Raw genomic sequence first — 17,547 nt, 5'->3', positions numbered from 1 at the left:
GAGACGAGGCCCAGGAAAGAGAAAGAAACCTGTTGTACCAGCTCTGAAAGGAAACGGCACTTCAAGTTCCCCTAAGTCAGAAGAAGGTATTTCTAGCTAGCTCAATCACCAGCTCTGCCCTGAGTCCCCTGTGAAAGGATCAAATGCCAGGCAGGCAGAGAGCAGCCCCTGGTTAACAAAAAAAAATACACCCACTTTCTAAACTGCACTGCAGGTTTGTCTAGATTCACTAGCAGGTAAGTGATATAGTTTCAACTCAGCGCCCTACCTCCTTCCAGAACCTGGAGTAGTGAGGCAGAGTGGAGAATACAGGTGCTAATAAGGAGAAGAGTCATGTATCGAAAGCAAGAATCCAGCATTCCAAGCCACAGACAGCACATGGACCATTCCAGACAACAGCAATGGAACCTAAAGGCATGTGGCTGAGCGAGGCCACGTGAATGTTGGCCACGTCAGGCCCAAATTGCTACAGTGGAGGAGGAGGAGGATTGGCTGAGAGGAAAAGGACAGGGTTACTGGTCTACAGATTTACCAGGGAGGAGAGGGGAAAAAAAAAAAAAGAGAGAGAGAGAGAGAGGGGAGAGAGCCCCCCACACAACCTTACCTGATTTTCACTTTGAAGGAAGGTAAACAAATCCAGACCTAGAAAAATAAAAGGGGAAAATATCTTAATGGTAAATAAATTTATGGGGGAGGGGGAGGGAGCCAATTTGTGCTAGATTTTAAGAGTCAACGAATGGGATGGGATCTAATTGATTCTTTAGAGACGGTTACATCCGGATCCACCTCAATATTGTAGGTCAGTAACAGACTGTGATGGCTGCCTTCTTGGCCAACACCAGGGAGAGAAGTGGGGACTTCCAGAGCTAAAAGCATAAGCTGCTACAGCTTGAGCTAACGAGCCACGGCTCTGTAGCTACAGTTGTCACAACTAGTATCCTCTGTAGATTGCCTGAGGGGGTCCTCTGGTGCACACTCCCCAGTGGGCTACAAAGCCATCTGTAACTGATCATGTAGCCTTGGTGTTGAAATACATCGGGGGCTAGATTCTCACACAGTGTTAGGGAACCTTAAATTGGGTGCGAGTCCCAGCATCACTGTGCAAAATTTACGAGCACATTTACCAACTATCTATAGGATTCGCTTTAAATAAGAATCCTTAACATCATGCACTGCTGAAGTGCTAGCCATCTCGGGGGTGGAACACAGCAGCTGTTTAACAGCACTCAGCAACGCTACCGAGCAGCTGAGGATGGGGGAGTGCAAAGCATGTCTACAAACAGAAGCTACAGGTGGAATTTAGGGAGGCAGTGTCCCAAAGCGGAATGGCCCAGATGCTGGTGTTGGGTGCATTTTGAAAGAAAAATGCACCCGAGGTCCTTAGCGTCACAAAGCTCAGGGCTAGAGCTGGGCAAAGAGGTTTTTGGGGTTTTGTCAAAAAATGCAGTTTCGGTCAACCTGAAACTTGCCTGGGATGGGGGAGACAGAATCACTCCTCTGGAGCAGGGACCTGACTGCATATCGACCCCCTCCCTGGTGAGCACCTCACCCACTAGGCTACAGGCTACTCTGGGTGGGCTGCCCTCAGTCTTTTCTGTTGCAACTGTTCCACTTTGCATAAACCGTTAAATATTCATTGGGCCAGAGAGAGAGACTCTCTAGGCCTCACGCAGGAGGGAGGCGACGTGGGTTCAAATCCCTCCTCCGATTCCGGCAGGATGAAATGAAACTTTTTGTACAACCCGAAATGGACACCCATGCCCTGTGTGCTGATGCCAGACAGCTAGGAACCACCTAGTTTATCAAAGCTTCCTAACAGGCCATCAGTCTGTTACCGTGCAAGTGTTCCACCAGCCAAGGAGGAGGAGAGGGAGTGTGCTCAGTGGTCTATGCGTGGGACTGGAAATTAGAACACTGCTCGTCCTGTCTCTGCCACTGACTTGCTGTGCGACCTCAGGGCAAGTCACTTTCTCTCTCTCTCTCACCTCTCTCTGTCCCCATCTGTAAAGCTGGAATTTTAAGGTCTCCTTCAGTGGGGAATGGCGAGTGATTTTTGTGAACAACTTGGAGAGACTCAGATGACAGGAAGCTGTTTTCTAGATCAGTGAACTATTGCCTTGCAATCTTAGATCAGGTCTGAGGAGGTTACAACTGAATGACACAAGTCTCTCCACTCTTCCAGGGTGGAGCTGGCTGCCTCCATTTCCCCTTATGGTAGCCACAGGAGCAAGACCAGGAATGGAAGTCTCTGGTCATGAAAAGCATTAGCCACTAGGCCAGCTAATGGCTAAGTCTTCTCTATCCTCTGTTACTAATCATCAGTTTTCAATTATTCTGCCTCACTAAGGCGCTCACCTGCAGGTCTGCAGAAATCTCGCACCAGGGCTGGTACTTCAGGCTCCTGCTTCCTGTCTAAGAGAACTCTGCCATTCAACGATACGTGCTCTGATCTGCAACAGTCATGAGGCTGCTCCAAGCCTTGCAAGGCTGGGCGAAAGAGCAGCCCAAGTACCTTTGTGGGTTAGATCATCCATAACTGATTTGGAGGCCATGGGTGCTGGTTGCTACAGCTGAGGTCTTGGTCTGGTAAACTGGTACAGTTGCCCGAATAGGTGATTTGGAAAGCACTGCTCTCCTTACCTTGAATCTCTGATGGCACCTGGTAGGAAGGATGGTATTCAGGGATTGGGAGGCTGGAGAGATAGTCGCTGCCGATAGCTGCCATGGGAGGACTTCGAAGCACAGAGGATGGCTGGTGATCAACATTTAACACCCTGAAATGGAACAGAAACCCAATAAGGCAGAGCAAAGCAACCATAACTCCGGGTGTGAAATACACCAGCAGCCTGCCCTTAAAGTCAGGGACAGTGAAGCACCAGGAAGAAACCCCGAGACACAATAATGGACACCAAGCAGCAGGCCCCACCCCACCATGGGAAATGAGACACAGACGCAGCGTCACCATCTGTCTTGAACACCCAGCCCCATTAGGCCTCAGCTTCAGAATTTATCAGTGACTAGCTGCACTCTTGTGCAGTGCCTCCATCCCAGAACCGTTATCGGCTGTCCTACCTATGCCCTCAGCTTGTGCATATAGGGAAGCCAGTGTCATGCAGTGGGCAGAGAACTGGACTGGGACTCAGGAGACCAGGGTTCTATACCCGGCTCTGTCACTGGCCTGCTGGGTGACCTTGGGCAAATCACTTCCCCAATCTGTGCCTCTGTTTCCCCATCTGTAAAATGGGGATAACGCTACTGACCTCTAGTGGAAAGCATGCTCTGAAGTCTATGGATGGAAAGAGCTATATAAAAGCCAGATATTACTACTAGGAAGAGAAAGAACACGAGATCACCTGTTTAAAGATACACTGCTAAAATAAAAATCACTAAAAAAAAATGTGACTTGGATCTAAGGTACTTATATAGCCCCCCGTTATGGCACTACCTGAGCGCCTCACAACCTTTAGTGTTTATCCTCCCAACTCCCCTGTGAGGTCGGGAAGTGTTATTTATCCCCATTACACAGAGGAGGATCCCATTACCCTGCTCTTATCCATCGCTTGTTGTCAGTAGATCTCATAGAAGGTCAGTATCATTCTTCCTGTTTTAATGATGGAGAAACTGAGGCCCAGATCTGCAAAGGATCTTCCACTGATTTCAATACCTTTTTGTGGATCTGGGTCAGAGAAACTACAGGTACATCTACACTGCAAAAATAATAATCACCACCACAGCCGCAAGTCTTCGAGCCTGGGTCAACTGACTCAGACTTGCGGGGTTCGTGCCATCAGATTAAATACAGCAGTGTAGATGTTCCTGCTCAGGTGGGGCCCAGGTCTGTCACCCAGCAAGGGGCGGTAGGTCTCAGAGCCTGGGCTCCAGCTCGTACAGGAACGGCTACACTGCTGTTTGCAGTCCCATAGCACCATCCGCACTCAGTTGACCCGAGCTCTGAGACTCGCTGCCGTGGGAAATTATATTTATTTGTTTATACCAGTGTAGATGTACTCTAAGTGACATGCACAAAGGCCCCTGCATCATACAGGGGCTGATCCTGCTGCTGTTGAAGAAGCAATATAAGCCACAATCCCATCAGACAGTGTTTCCCGAAGTCTGAGGCATGCACTCCCAGGGGCACAAAGGACTGACCAAGGACGGGGCACAACACGTGTGCCATGGAGAGAGGACAATGCCCAAATTAATTTCTCTCTTAAATGGTGTCTAACGTTTGGAACACAGACAAGGGAAAAGCATGGTCTTTCCTGCTCTACACAGAAATTCTATGCACAAAAGTTGTTACCAACTCCTGCATTTTTGTCCATTAGTCAAATCAGCAAAAAAAACACCAGTTTTCATGCACATACTACATATTCCAGGCCTCTGAAATCAGTACAATTCCCCAAACACACTGCTATATCTGAGTGGGCAGCAGTTCGACATGAAGCGATTGTGAAACTCAAATATAATGAGGGCTACACCGAGTTAGTGAAACATCACACTCTGTGAATTAAAAAAGAAGGAGACACACGAATGAAAACAGCATCTACAAAAGTGACACAGGCTATCAATCCCCTTGCTTCAGGGGACGCTCTGATCATGGCCCAGGGTCAAGCCGAGATGTGCCTCCTACCCCCTTATACTATGGCGTCAGTACAACTGGCAATGTGTATTACTGGGAGAGTGGAGGGTTTGCCTTCCCTAAGCATCCTGTATGGACTTCCAGAGACAGGACACAGGACTATGGAGACCACTGGCCTGGTCCAATACATTTCCTATCTATGGGACAAGCTGCCTCTCCTTGTTACTGTGACATCTGCAGCATACAGGAAAGAAGGCAAAGACGAAAACCCAGAAAGGGTTTATAAGACGTTTCCTACCCCTTGGGCCCTACGGCCGACGGGATAGCCACAGTGGAGACAGGGCACTGTTTCTTGACAGGAGGCTCCTCCTCATCTGATGAGCTGTCCAGCGTGAGGTCGATGACCTCCACTTTCTTTTTGCTCTCCAAGGAGTGCTTTCCATCGGAGCCCACGGCATAAAGGGGGCTGGCTGCAGAGAGAGGGGAAGCAAGAAGCTGCAGTTGGCCAAGGTAGCTGAAGGCAAAGCATTGCCCCACAAAGAAGCTTTGCACTTCTACAGCATCTTCCATCTGAGGATCTCAAAGCATTTTGCAAATATTAATTAAGCCTCATAATAAAAGCATCATCCCTTTTTATAACAGACAGGGTATTAACACTAGTGTCCTAACTAAATTTCAGCTCTAGTACTTGCATTCGGCCTACCTAGAATTACCCTCTGCCGTTTCAACTGGACATGGGATTCTTCTTCCTTTCCCATTGTAAGCTATTATGTAGCACTGCTGTGCATTGTCAAACACTTGCTGTGTTTCTTGGCTGCACTTCAGTGGTGCAGCGATCCCTATACACTGATTGTATTTCAAGTATCTGAAATGCTTTTGGACCCTTCCAGAGAAAGGTGCTACGGAAAAGCAAGACATTTTTAAAGAGATGGTGCCCATAGCTCCCGTACCCTCAATCCCATTGTACGTAGACGTCGGGCACACCTCCTGGTTTTCTTTCTTGGGCTTCATGGGACACCAGGAGCCATCTTCCATAAACTGGATCTCATCGCAGTCCGTGCACGAGTTGAGGATTTCCATGAACAACCTGTCACGCAGACGAGCAAGAGCATAAGCTGAAAAAAGCCATCAATGAAAAGACCCACACCTCTGAGCAAGCCTGCCTGGCCCTGAACACTTGGGTGTTGATGTTACAGACATGAGGGGGTTGGATGGGGCTCAGGGGACTAGTAAATGAAATACAGAGAATTACATTTCAAAGTCCTGGGTTCAAGTCCAGCTCAGGCCAGTACTGACCAAGAGTCAGGCTGGTCTATGTGGAATGAGTGGGAATCTTAGACTAAGTTGTTCAAGGCAGGGACTGTCTGTACATACCAACATTAAACTACAAATAGTTTCCAGGCTGGGGCTTGGACCCAGAAACCTACTCAGCTTACCCATCAATGATCAGGCTGTCATAGGGGGCTTTCTTATCACACACAGGGCAGGTCCATGTAGGTTTCTTCTCGTTCATCTGAAGGTAGAGCGCAGCGTCAAAGCACTGGAGGTGGGTGCAGGTAATGGCTCGGCAGGGCACTATTAGCCTCATCTTACCGAGCTGGAAGACGGAGAAAGGAGAAATTAACATGGTTTGATACAAAGCACTTTCACGGGGCACCGTGAGAAAGCAACAAATTCAATTTTTTCCTATTCTGGCCCTTTCACTGAACGTGCCCAGAGAGCCAAACTTATGCCAGGAGGGGTATGTAATGTAGCATCAACTAAGGCTTCACCAGGGATAGGAAAGCTGAACCTCCTTGGACCTCCCACCCCACACATACATACAAAGTGGAAAACTTTGCACAGCCTTAGTCAGTATCACACATTTTAGGCTAACCCCAGAAAATACTATATACATACAGGTGTCTATGCTGAAAAGTTTGGATCAACATTTCCAGCGAACTTTTACGCATGGGGAAAAGGGAGCTGGTTTAATAAAAGACTCCTAAGGAAGAGAACCTTTTATAAAACCGGAACAGCAGCATTCGTATTGGTGTTACCACACGACATTTTTAGGCAAACACAAGGTGGATGCTGAAGCATAGAGAACTCGTATAGAACCCACCGGACACATGAGAGAAACCCGTAAGCTCGTTGTCGCTATCTCGCTGTCGGGATCAGCTGTTAATTTTTCTTTGACTGAAAGGAAAAAAGTTTCTCAGGTCTATCAAAAGTGTTAGTGATATTTTTCAGAGTAACAGCCGTGTTAGTCTGTATTCGCAAAAAGAAAAGGAGTACTTGTGGCACCTTAGAGACTAACCAATTTATTTGAGCATGAGCTTTCGTGAGCAAGATTATATATCTTATAATATGAAGTTATCTTTCTAGGAAGTGATATGGTAGCAAACTTGATATTTCTATTATATTAGACCCTAGAGGCTCCAATCAGGGCTTCCTTGGGCACAGAACAAAAAAGATCTTACAACCTACCTTTAAGAGGAAACAAGTGGAAACGATAGACAAAGGGAACACGCTACCGGTGAGCCAGCATATGATTAGTGTACTAAGCAGCAAGCACAGCACACCAGTTGACTAACCATTCTTAAGTGTTGGATAGACATCACAGCACAGAGGGGTTTTAAGGAGAAGAGCGGCCTTGTGAATTTTTACGTGGAGCTCCTCCCATGACGTTCCCAGCAGCCAGGCAGTTTAACCCCCTTCCCTCCACTCACAACTCAGGTATCTTTGTTTTCAACTGCAGTTCATGCTTTTCATAAAAATGGGACTGCTTGCATGTGTAACCTTGTGTGTATATGTGTTTGAAAGAGGGCTTATGGGAATTTGTGCTTGACTAGTTTGCTGTAGCAGGATTCAGACCTATTCAGCTAGAGATCATGTAACAAATGGTTGAAAAACGTAAAGCAGCAGCTACTCACTCAGGGCCCGGGAGTGGTCTGGGTTCCGAATGCCCTTGGCTCTCAGTTTCTGTAGCAGTGTGACTGAAGTCAGCTGTTTCACCAGGTAAACTGACAGAGAGTAGTTCTGTTGACAGAAAGACTGATGTTAGGCCTTCTAGCCTACAAATCAAACTATAAAGAGGGCTCGTCTCTGTTTGCGAAGCCTGGCGTAACTGTACAGTTCTGTAAAAAGGGATTTTTAACAATTACTAGTGATGCTTTGTACCTGTATAACACCTTCCTTAATGTCTATACAGACCCACACCAAAACAGGCCCTTTCAATGAAAAATTCTTGTGTGCTCCCACACTAGCCCTGGCTCCTTTTCAGGAGTTGTACCTCAGGTCTTTGGGGTCCCTCAGCAGGGGTCTACTGGGATCAGCTGTCCCTCCACCACGCCATTTTGGGTTTATCCAAATCCAACTTGTGGGGAGCCTCCACAAGGGGATCCACGCTTTAGGCCACTCCCCTTTGGTAGCTGGGCCTATTGTCTACAAACTGATCTGCCAACTGGCCCGCACTATGTGAATTCTAGGTGTTCAATCCACTAACCACACTTAAAGCTCCAGGGGACACATTTCACACAAGTGCTCTAAACTCCTCAGGTCATACAAAGATTCCAGAGTGGGGACACTGGCCCCTTTGCCCCACTGTGGGAACAACTGCCTAGCAAGGTGCCAACCTCCATGTACATCACCCGCTTGTTCTTTTGTACACCCCAAAACCTTTTCTCATAGGCCTCAGGTGCTAAGTCAAATGTACGCAATAAGGCTCTCTTGAACGGTTCATAGTTCCCAGCATCAGTCCAGTCCACTTGAGTATGTGCCTCAGTGGTTTGGGGACCCAGTAAGGGAGTGACACTACGCAGCCAGTCTGCAGGGGAATTTGGTTCAACTCACAAACTTTCTCAAAGGTGGGGAGGTAGACATCTCTTCCCCTCCCTTCCTGGAATGGGACCAATAATTTAGCACCTCTGCCCCCTGCAGGGGAGGCATCCTACAGTCTCCCCCCACTTACTGTTCCCTTTTGTCTTTCATTCAACTGCTTTTCCACATCCCATTTCACGATCCTCTAGTAGCCAGAACTTGATCTTCAGCCTCAATTCCTCCATCCAGAGCCTTTTTGCGTCCAGCTCTAGCTTCTGCCACTCCAGCTCCAGAGCTGGGGAACTGAGCCCTGCAGATGTCCAGCCTCTGCCATCCTCGGACTCTCTCAGAATCCTGCCTAGGTCTGGACCTCTGCTCCTGGCCTCCTCATCCCGCCCAGCCCCGCAATCAGCTGTGCCTTGTTTAACTTCCCAATGCTTACCTCTCTCTCTCCCTGCACAGCTCTGTGATGTTCCTCTTAGGAAGGTGGTTATACGCTATTTTCTGCCATTTTCTTTGACTAACCTTGTTTTTACTGCTGGGCGTCACTTATTGCAAAATACTCCTGTTCCATTCAGAATCTGCCCTTCTCCCACCAGCTGTCATGGATTGAGTGTCTGGCCTATGCCCCAGCCTGTAACCAGTCTCTTGTGTGTGACCCCTTTAGCGTGCCAGATTCCAAAGATCCACAATTTTACAGGGGCAGGCCTGAGGCTTCCATGATTCCAAAACTGGGTCTTTGGGTGCCAGCACTCCCTATGTCTCTCAGGGGCTCCCTGCAGCTAGTCCAGCCAAGCCAGACTCCTGTGGGAGACTTGTGCTACCTCTTCAGGGTGCCACGCTCTCAGGAAGTTATTGCAGTGACACCAGGAAGCCTTTTCAAAACAAGGTAACAGTTTATTAGTCACCTGGCCTACAGAATCGGAAAGTCCTGAGGTTGGCAGAGAAGCAAAAGTTCAGACTGGCCAATGCCAGGACTTCACCCAGCCAAGCTCCTGAAGAATCCATCCTGACTCTCTCTCTCTCTCTCAGGCCTGGTCGACACTTAAAAATTAGATCAACCTAGCTGCACCAGGTCAGAACCCTACCTCTGCCCTTACCCCAGCCCCCGACACCTTTCCACTTTGTTCCCCAGCTTGGGGCCTTTGCTCTGCTTCCCTGCGGAGTGGTAGAGGGAAATCTCCTCGTAACCAACAGCCGAGAAGAAGATGAGATTGTCCTGGCCATTGGGATTTGCATTGTCTCTAAGGATCCTTTGTTCACATGTGTAGACTTTATTCAGTTTGTCAATGACAATGGTCTCCAAGCAGGCTGCTGTGTGAGTCAGACACCTCCATCCCCTCCCTTTACACTCAGTGTATAGCAATGCAAAGACCAGAGGGGAAACTGATGCATGCACAGGGATAATACATATACTACCAAAATGCCCACATTTGTCACAGTGCCACGCTACCAGCCTATATTGGATGTAATCAGACTTGCTGATCTGTGTCTCATAAGCCTTCTGCTGTTAATAGCTAATGGAGATTCTCTCTTAGCTCAAGTAGTAGGAGTCCATGCTTTCAGAGCAGGAGGTCCAGCACACTCTCCCTGAAGTCACCATGCAGGTCTGAGTTGCTATGGTGTGCTGCACAATGACAATTATGAAGACCTAGGAGGCCACAGGTTCATTACAATATCTACTTGCCCGGGAAAAATCCTTTGGCTTAAAAAGGCTCAGCATCTGCTGTGCCTGACGTCACTTACTCTGCCGAACTCGGAGGACCAGTTCACAATGATCGTATTGGGAACAGTTGCCGAAAGCCGCACCAAAGGAGTGATGTTGATGGGACGGCTCGGTCGTTTTGGCTCCACACCATTTTTAGTGGGCGGCAGATAGCCCTGCAAAGGCAAGGAAGCTATTTGAGATCAACCAAGTTTCCTTACAGGGTCAATGCCCTGTATGACATACTGCAGACCCTACTCTTTTATAGCTGGCTTTATCCTGAGGTCCCCCTCCCCACCAGCGCAACATCTGAACAATCAAAACCCTGCAGCAACACAAGGGAATTTTAACCTCAGCTAATACAACATGGAATTGGAGCTAGTTTCATATTCTATGATCCGTTTTAATTTCACAACCAACTCCAAGCCCTCCTCCAATACTGACGTGCACAAAGTGTTTTCATTTAACCAAACAGTTCTGGCTGCAGCTTTCTTGCGGGCTTTCTGTAAGGTTATTTATTTTGGACAAAAAAAAAGGGTTTTCTTGTCTCGGCATAGGAAGCTGAAGATGCAATTCAGACTACACATGCTATACCCATGCTATAAGATTTAAGAGGCAGATAGTACCCAATGGAACAGGAATCACTAAGACAGGGTCTTCAAAAAGACTGGGGCAATGTTTCCCTTTCAATGTCTGCCTCAGGAAGATACATGGGTTACTTGTCCCAGTTTCAATGTGTTAACTGTAAAAAGCCTTAAAGAGGGGGTAAGAATTGCTCTTTCCATGTGTCTCTCTCATGAGGACATTCGTGGGCTTGGGGGCACAGCACTACAGAGACACAAGTAAAACCTCCAGCACTGGTGAGAAAATGGACCACAATATAATGCAAATTAATGAAAATTCACTGCTTCCCATTCCAGCTTAGTCATGTAGGACATATTAAAGCAGCTGCAGACCCTTTATGTGAATGAGAGTATCGTGCCTTGTTCAGATTCTACACTCTTCAGGCCAGAGACCTTCTATTCTCTATTACATACAAAAAACTGCATTAAAAGAATGTCATTTAGTTACAAAGTCAAGCACTCAAAGGTTAGAAAATGCCAGAGTTATGGTTGCCCTCATAACCTTAATTCTGCCACAATTGTGTGTCTGTTCTGTGCACTGAATGAGGTAGGGGTCCTGTGGGGGCGGGGGGGGGGGGAAGTAAGGCAATAAGCAATAACTATCATAATACATTCACACACGGGACATAACTGAGGTTGCACAGGTGACTGTAAAGGCAGCATTTCATTCCTTTCAAATGCTTGGTTTTGAAACTGAAATAATCTTTTTACGGAGCTTTTTGTATGTAATTTCCTAGCTTTTGGTTAAGAGGAAAAAATAAAACCAAATTCCATTTCCAGAATTCCCCTATTCTGCATCAAAAGGGCTTTGAACCCTGATCCTTCAGAACTGCAGCGCGGGGAATCTGGCAACTTCCAGGCCAAAGGAGTTTTCCAAGCCCAGAATAATAGTACTAAAATAAAGCTTTCTAAGGACTCAACCTGAATTATGAAGAGGCCACTTCCAAGCCATAATATTAATGGAGATCACCAAACTGGGATATTAAGTTGGTGACAGACTAGCCTCAGAAATGCTCAGTTCAGAGGAACATCCAAAGGTTTCACAGGACAAACCTGAAACTCCCTAACGGAGCCTGATATTCAGAAAGTGAGTGGTTCAGTGCTTTCTGAAAATCAGACCCATTTAAGACATCTAAAGATGGCAGCCTAAACAACAACCCAGCCTCCCCCTCTGAAAATCCTGGCCCCCGTGCTTATCATCTCCACTTGGATCTATTGAACTAGGCCAGAAATCTCACAAGCAGTACAGGTTCTCAAGTGAGAATTCTGTTAATTCTCATTTTGAGTCAGGTTGAATTATTGCAGGATCAGCTTCTCTTATGCTATTCTGGCACTTCTGCTTCACAGTACAAGTTATAACCAAGTAGCTTAGTGTTCAATTAAAGGAACAGGCAAAAGTTTGGGTAAGTTATTCCTTCCAAACCAGTTCACCAGCATGTAACAAGATCACTAGGACATTCTAATAGCACCATTCAGTTCTTAGAGCCAACTTTGAATCTCTGATATATATGTATAGCTCCCACAAAGCTTAGCGGGAGTTGTGGTTGCATACTTCAGGGCAGAATTTGGCCCCCCGTCTCCCATATAAGCAAGGAATGAAGTTTACTCACAGGCAGAGGGCAGAGTTTTCCATTGACCTTGACAAATAAATTAGGAGGGAAATAATCTTCTTGGGGACAGCTGGTTTCACACAAGCAAAACCTAAGAAGCAGGAGGGAGCAACTGGCAAATGAGTGGTGACATTCACACAGAATGGCAGCTAAAACTTTTCTTTAGAAAGAGAACATTTTTCAAGCCAAAAATTTCAATGCCTGGAATACATGTGAGTACACAAAAATGTCACATGTACAACAAATGTATTCTACACACTCCACACAGAAACTCTATTGGTTCCAAATGCAAGTTCCATAGATGACAGCAACTAAAACCAATTACTAGTGTACATCATGCATGTCCCAGGCGGAGGTCATCAGTGATCTGGTCTGAAAAACCTAAACTCCCCACAACGACAAGTTCAAAGTCAAGCCATGTTGTCTTAAGCCTGTCAGCCTTCCACGGCAGATAAACTGAGCTCCATTCGGTTTCCCATGTGGGAATATTTTGGATGAGGCCTTAAAAACGGATGCCCTATCTGCTACTTTAGTAAGAGTGAAGGTTGAATTTGCCTTGTTCTCACAGTTAAAATTCCCACACAACCAGCTGTTATGAAGCATGCTTGGTGCCATATGGTTGCTGCCCTCCATCCCAGAGAGGAGTGCTCTTCAGTGGTGCAGCATCTATAAATTACCCGGTGAAAGGAGCTACAGAAATTTAAAGTCATTTAAAAATAACTTACAACCATCTGAGGAACTAAAATGGAATTACATTTATCTGAATGTAAATCTTGCAGCAGGAGGAGAGCTAAGTTATTACTTAGGGTGGGTCTACACTTAAACCACTGCAACTGCGCCACTGTAGACACTACCTATGCCAATGGGAGAGGTTCTCCTGTCAGCGTGGGTAATCCACCTTCCGGAGAGGAGGTAGCTAGGCTGATGAAGAATTCTTCCATCGACCTAGCAATGTCTACACTGGAGGTTAGGTTGGCATAATCATAGAATATCAGGGTTGGAAGGGACCTCAGGAGGTCATCTAGTCCAAAGCCCTGCTCTCAGGGGTGTGTATTTTTCAAACCCCCAAGAGACATAGCTATGCTGATGTAAATTCCCAGTGTAGCCCTGCCCTTTCTTTCAGTGCTCATCTACCACCACTTAATATCTTACAATTGGCTTCAACAGGCATAAAAATGTCAGCAAGAGAAACCCAGAATGGGATCGCATTCAAATTCTAATCCCATTTAATCACATCATCATGCATTTTATTTTGTTTCAAATTAGGCTGCACTGCCAAAGAGAGACCACACCCCACGCTGAAACCAGAGACTTGCCATACAGTCTTGAGTCAAATATGACACTGGTCTGCTTTTTGTTAGGACAAGCCCTGGTGTGTCACACCGATGCAGATCCTTGCGACTACCAGGCCAGAATCTGTGCCTATTGTTTTCTAACCTATCCCACTGCAGTCTCTGCAGGCCAGACAAAGAGAAGGATAAAATAGGGGTTAGACTTCTCTCTCTTGCACTGAGGCAGGGGAAGTTTTCATGCTGAGGCATGTCTGAGAAAGTTGGGCCCACATGGGGCTCCTATGATATAATTCTCATTTCTAAATCCCACATTTTTAAGTTTGCCAACTAGAGGCAATAGTTCTCTCTGTAGAAAAGAGAAGCATTCAAACACCACAGAAGTTGTACAAAGGCTTCTTTGTCAACACTAATGGAAGATATTGTACCCCTAAAAATATGAAGAGAGATGCTGGTTGAGATTGGTTGAAAAAAAAAAATTATAATCCCACTCTGGTGGGTTAAGTGCACGTGAGGTTTCTACCCACCAACATATAATGCTTGTCTCAGTCACACAGGTGAAATTTACAAGAGTCTTTCTCCCTAACTCATTTCAGAGAGCAAGAGGCCAGTATGTTTCACAGTACTGTTTACGTACAAGAATGGAGCAAACAGAGCAGGAAAAAGGAGGTTAGAGAGCCTCTAATCGGAGGGACGTAGCTCACTAGCTTGTTATTGCAGGGTCAACACCCCAGAGCTGGCTGCCGCAATTCCCAAAGTATAGCTTGTGAACCACTTTGGGATATTTATCCTTTAAAATAATAGGCACTTTACAAAAATGCAAGATAGTTTAGAAATAGTATGGAGGAGTTGTGAACAGAATATTGCAAGTTTTAAGGTAAGCTACATGTTTTGCTTCCTGCTGCACTTTTAATAGTGACCCTTTAAAAAGAAAAAAAACTTTTAAAAAGTGTTTAAAAAAGGAAAGAAGAAAAAGGAGCAGATCAGGTCTATAGAAACATAAAAGCTGGTTTAAAACAGCAGGACTGAATCTTCATCAGGCAAAACTCCCGTGGCAGTCCATGACTATTTTGCCAGCCGACTGCAGCATGGAACATTGAGAAAAAACAGATAGCATGCACTCAGTCTCCTGGATTCTCACAATTATTCTGCTTGCTTTAGTGTCTGACCTCAGCTGCCTCTTCTCAGATCTTTGTCTCAATACAGCACCTAAAGTTTCAGAATCCTACAAGCTCTTAGATATGCAAATCCAAATCACTGAATGCTAAGGCCTGATTCCCCAAAATTATGATGTTACAGCCAAAACAGCGGCTCAAAGAAAAGGGTTTTGGTCATTCACTTTTCAGATCAAGATGACATACAACTGTTCTAACTCTTACCTTAATTGTACCTGTACAGTGTAGTCACATTTGGCACCTGGTAAGATATCTCTGCAACAGAAAAAGATCGCTTAAATGGCTGGCATTGCTTACTAGGCACACGAATAGTGACATCATTATAGACATCTCATTAACCATGATAATAATAATATATCTTTTAGTACTAATAGAATAAGTGCCCATGAGTTGTAAAAGCTACCTTCTGCTTTTGGTTACTCTGTTCTCTCTAGCAGCCAAAATCCCCAAACTGGCGTACAGCAAAATATTATTGAATGGAAGACAGGGAACAGACACATGGTCGAGGATGAAGTAAATAAATCAGAAGAGACTTATTAGATCATCCAATCCATTCCCTTGCTAGTGCAGAGCAGTTTCATATCCTAAAAGGGATAAAGCAAGCCAGCTAGAGTACCGGCAATGCAAACATGATCTTGAGGCCAGTTTTATATGTTTTTATCCAGTTATCATTAACTCTGATACGTATACAAAGTCAATCCCATTATACCAACTTGGAGTCAGCTCTTCAGCTTCCGTAAGTGGGATAGCACCACTGAGGTCAAGGCAGTGACACAATTTACACCAGCTGAGGATCTGGCCCAGGGATTTTATTCCCAGTTATTGCAGTGAAAGTGCTCAGGGACACAAGCTCCCTTTCCCATGTCACCTGACCTCCTTGTCTTTGTTAGTTTCAGCCACCCAACCACTTGCCAAATTCTTCCTCCCCGCTCCCCCCCTCTGACCTGGCAGTACTATTGGAGGCCAAGTGAAAAGCCTGCATAAAAGCCATATGCAACGCACACTGGGCAGACAGATCCTGAAGAGCCAGCCACTTGCTTACCTAGAGGTGAGAATTTGTTGAACTTGCTGAGGTGTTAGGGCAAAGGTGAAGTGCGCCTCTTCAAACCGCTGGCTGTTCGTAGATGCTGTAGAAGAACAAAAGAAGTAGGAGGTAAACATTATCTTGAGCACAAGGCTGAGCTCTCTCTGCTCCTGGAAGGATGGTTGGTCGTCAGCAAGGCGTTCTAAAAAACCATCTCCCTCCCTTTCCACCCATAAACTGATCTACGATTACGTAAGAACACATCACATGCGGTATAAATACAGACCAGTCCTTAGTCATAACTCCCATGGATTTCAATGGTAGTTGTGCACAAGCAAGGATTGTAGTCCACACCTCACCAATTATTCTTAATTCCGTGTGCTTCTAACACGCCTTCCAGTCAGGGGCTCTCAAAGAACATCACAATCACCACGCAACATCGCCCAGGCAAGGTAGCACAGTACTGTCACCAGCATTTTACAGATGAGGAAACAGAGGCATAGAGAGGCAAAGTGGCTTACCCAGAGTCAGTCAGCCAGTGGCAGAGCTGAAAATAGAATCCAAAAACCCTCGCCTCCCAGTTCCCTGATCTAATATTTTCACCACATAACCTCCTGACTAAGCAGTAATGATCAAGGTGCATGGCACTTCCTGGAGTTAGCAATCAGGTTGGAGGAGTCTGTGGGCCAAGACACAGCTAGGCAATCCCAGAGGTCATAAACTACCCTGGAAATTATAGTCATTATTGTAATTATAGTAGGAGCACACTCCCCTAATAAGAAATAGACCTTTTCCTTATCTTCGCCAGGCATGAAGGCACACTCAAGGTCCTAAATAAATCTAAAATACAAAAACAGCTGTGCACTTACTTAAAAAACAAAACACAAGGAGAAACCAACGTAGGGGGTGAATCACGTACTTTAAGCAGCAGTTACTGACAGGGAGGCAAATTTTATGGATAAGCATGGTCCTCCTGAGAATTAAACCCTACTGACTTCGAGGGGAGATATCACTTCTCATCTAGTGCAGGTATTTTCATGTAAAATATCCTAGTGAGGAGTCTGCCTTTAAAAAAGTTGCCTTCAATGTAGTAGACCACCAGTAATGCAAACTTTGTGCTTCTAAAATAAACCAGGAGCGGCAAGTAAGCTCAGGTAACCTACAAGACAACAGATCTTGTTGAATTTCAAACACAAAGCACTCTGCTGCACTTGCTCTAGGTCCTATGCCTATCCCAAGAGATCTCAAGCAGCCACAGTTCCCACTGGAGTCATCCCAGATGTACAACATCCCTCTGGATCAGGACAAATCAAAGTCACGTACATCTACCGTGCACTGCTTTGTTTGTGTGTGGAAGCTGGACTGTTTGTTTATTCCAGCAAAAAGGTGGTGTCACTGGGCCATATGGGATCAGACAGATTTGTAAAGAGCGCTGGTATCACATTTAGGAGGAGAGGCATTACATAAATTCAAGATAGTTATGTCAAATCTGCAGTACCGAATTGGGGCAGATGTTAGTACATACTGCAACACGCACTAAAAAAGGACTCTGAGCACGTTTCTAGGCACAAGAACACCCTCATCCCCGCCTCCGCAAGAACACAGTTAATCCCACTCTATATTCTGCAAGAGAGGATTCCACAGTGAGGCTAGGAGCTTGCTTCTCCAATTTCCTGAAGTTCAAGAATGTGAAGAATGTGAGGTCTGAAAAACAGAAACTTTCCTCTGCAGATGACCTGCC

At 45.9% G+C, this 17,547-nt stretch overlaps 1 protein-coding gene across 4 annotated transcripts in view; it reads right to left on the bottom strand.

Annotated features, from left to right (window-relative positions):
• PIAS3 (protein inhibitor of activated STAT 3) overlaps positions 1–17,547 on the bottom strand; it is a 41,574-nt gene that overhangs the window by 3,865 nt on the left and 20,162 nt on the right. For all 4 annotated transcript variants that reach the window (XM_077841493.1, XM_077841492.1, XM_077841491.1 and 1 more), the window contains 11 exons: positions 15,825–15,909; positions 14,987–15,037; positions 12,319–12,409; positions 10,127–10,261; positions 7,495–7,600; positions 6,684–6,757; positions 6,016–6,176; positions 5,530–5,666; positions 4,878–5,049; positions 2,641–2,774; positions 605–642 (listed from right to left, as the gene is read on the bottom strand). In XM_077841493.1, coding sequence (XP_077697619.1) covers positions 605–642; positions 2,641–2,774; positions 4,878–5,049; positions 5,530–5,666; positions 6,016–6,176; positions 6,684–6,757; positions 7,495–7,600; positions 10,127–10,261; positions 12,319–12,409; positions 14,987–15,037; positions 15,825–15,909 — 1,184 coding nt within the window. The remainder of the gene's footprint in view (positions 1–604; positions 643–2,640; positions 2,775–4,877; positions 5,050–5,529; positions 5,667–6,015; positions 6,177–6,683; positions 6,758–7,494; positions 7,601–10,126; positions 10,262–12,318; positions 12,410–14,986; positions 15,038–15,824; positions 15,910–17,547) is intronic.

This window comes from Eretmochelys imbricata, chromosome 24 (assembly GCF_965152235.1).
Source record: "Eretmochelys imbricata isolate rEreImb1 chromosome 24, rEreImb1.hap1, whole genome shotgun sequence".
NCBI lineage: Eukaryota > Metazoa > Chordata > Testudines > Cheloniidae > Eretmochelys > Eretmochelys imbricata.
This window is presented reverse-complemented; position numbering and strand designations above follow the sequence as displayed.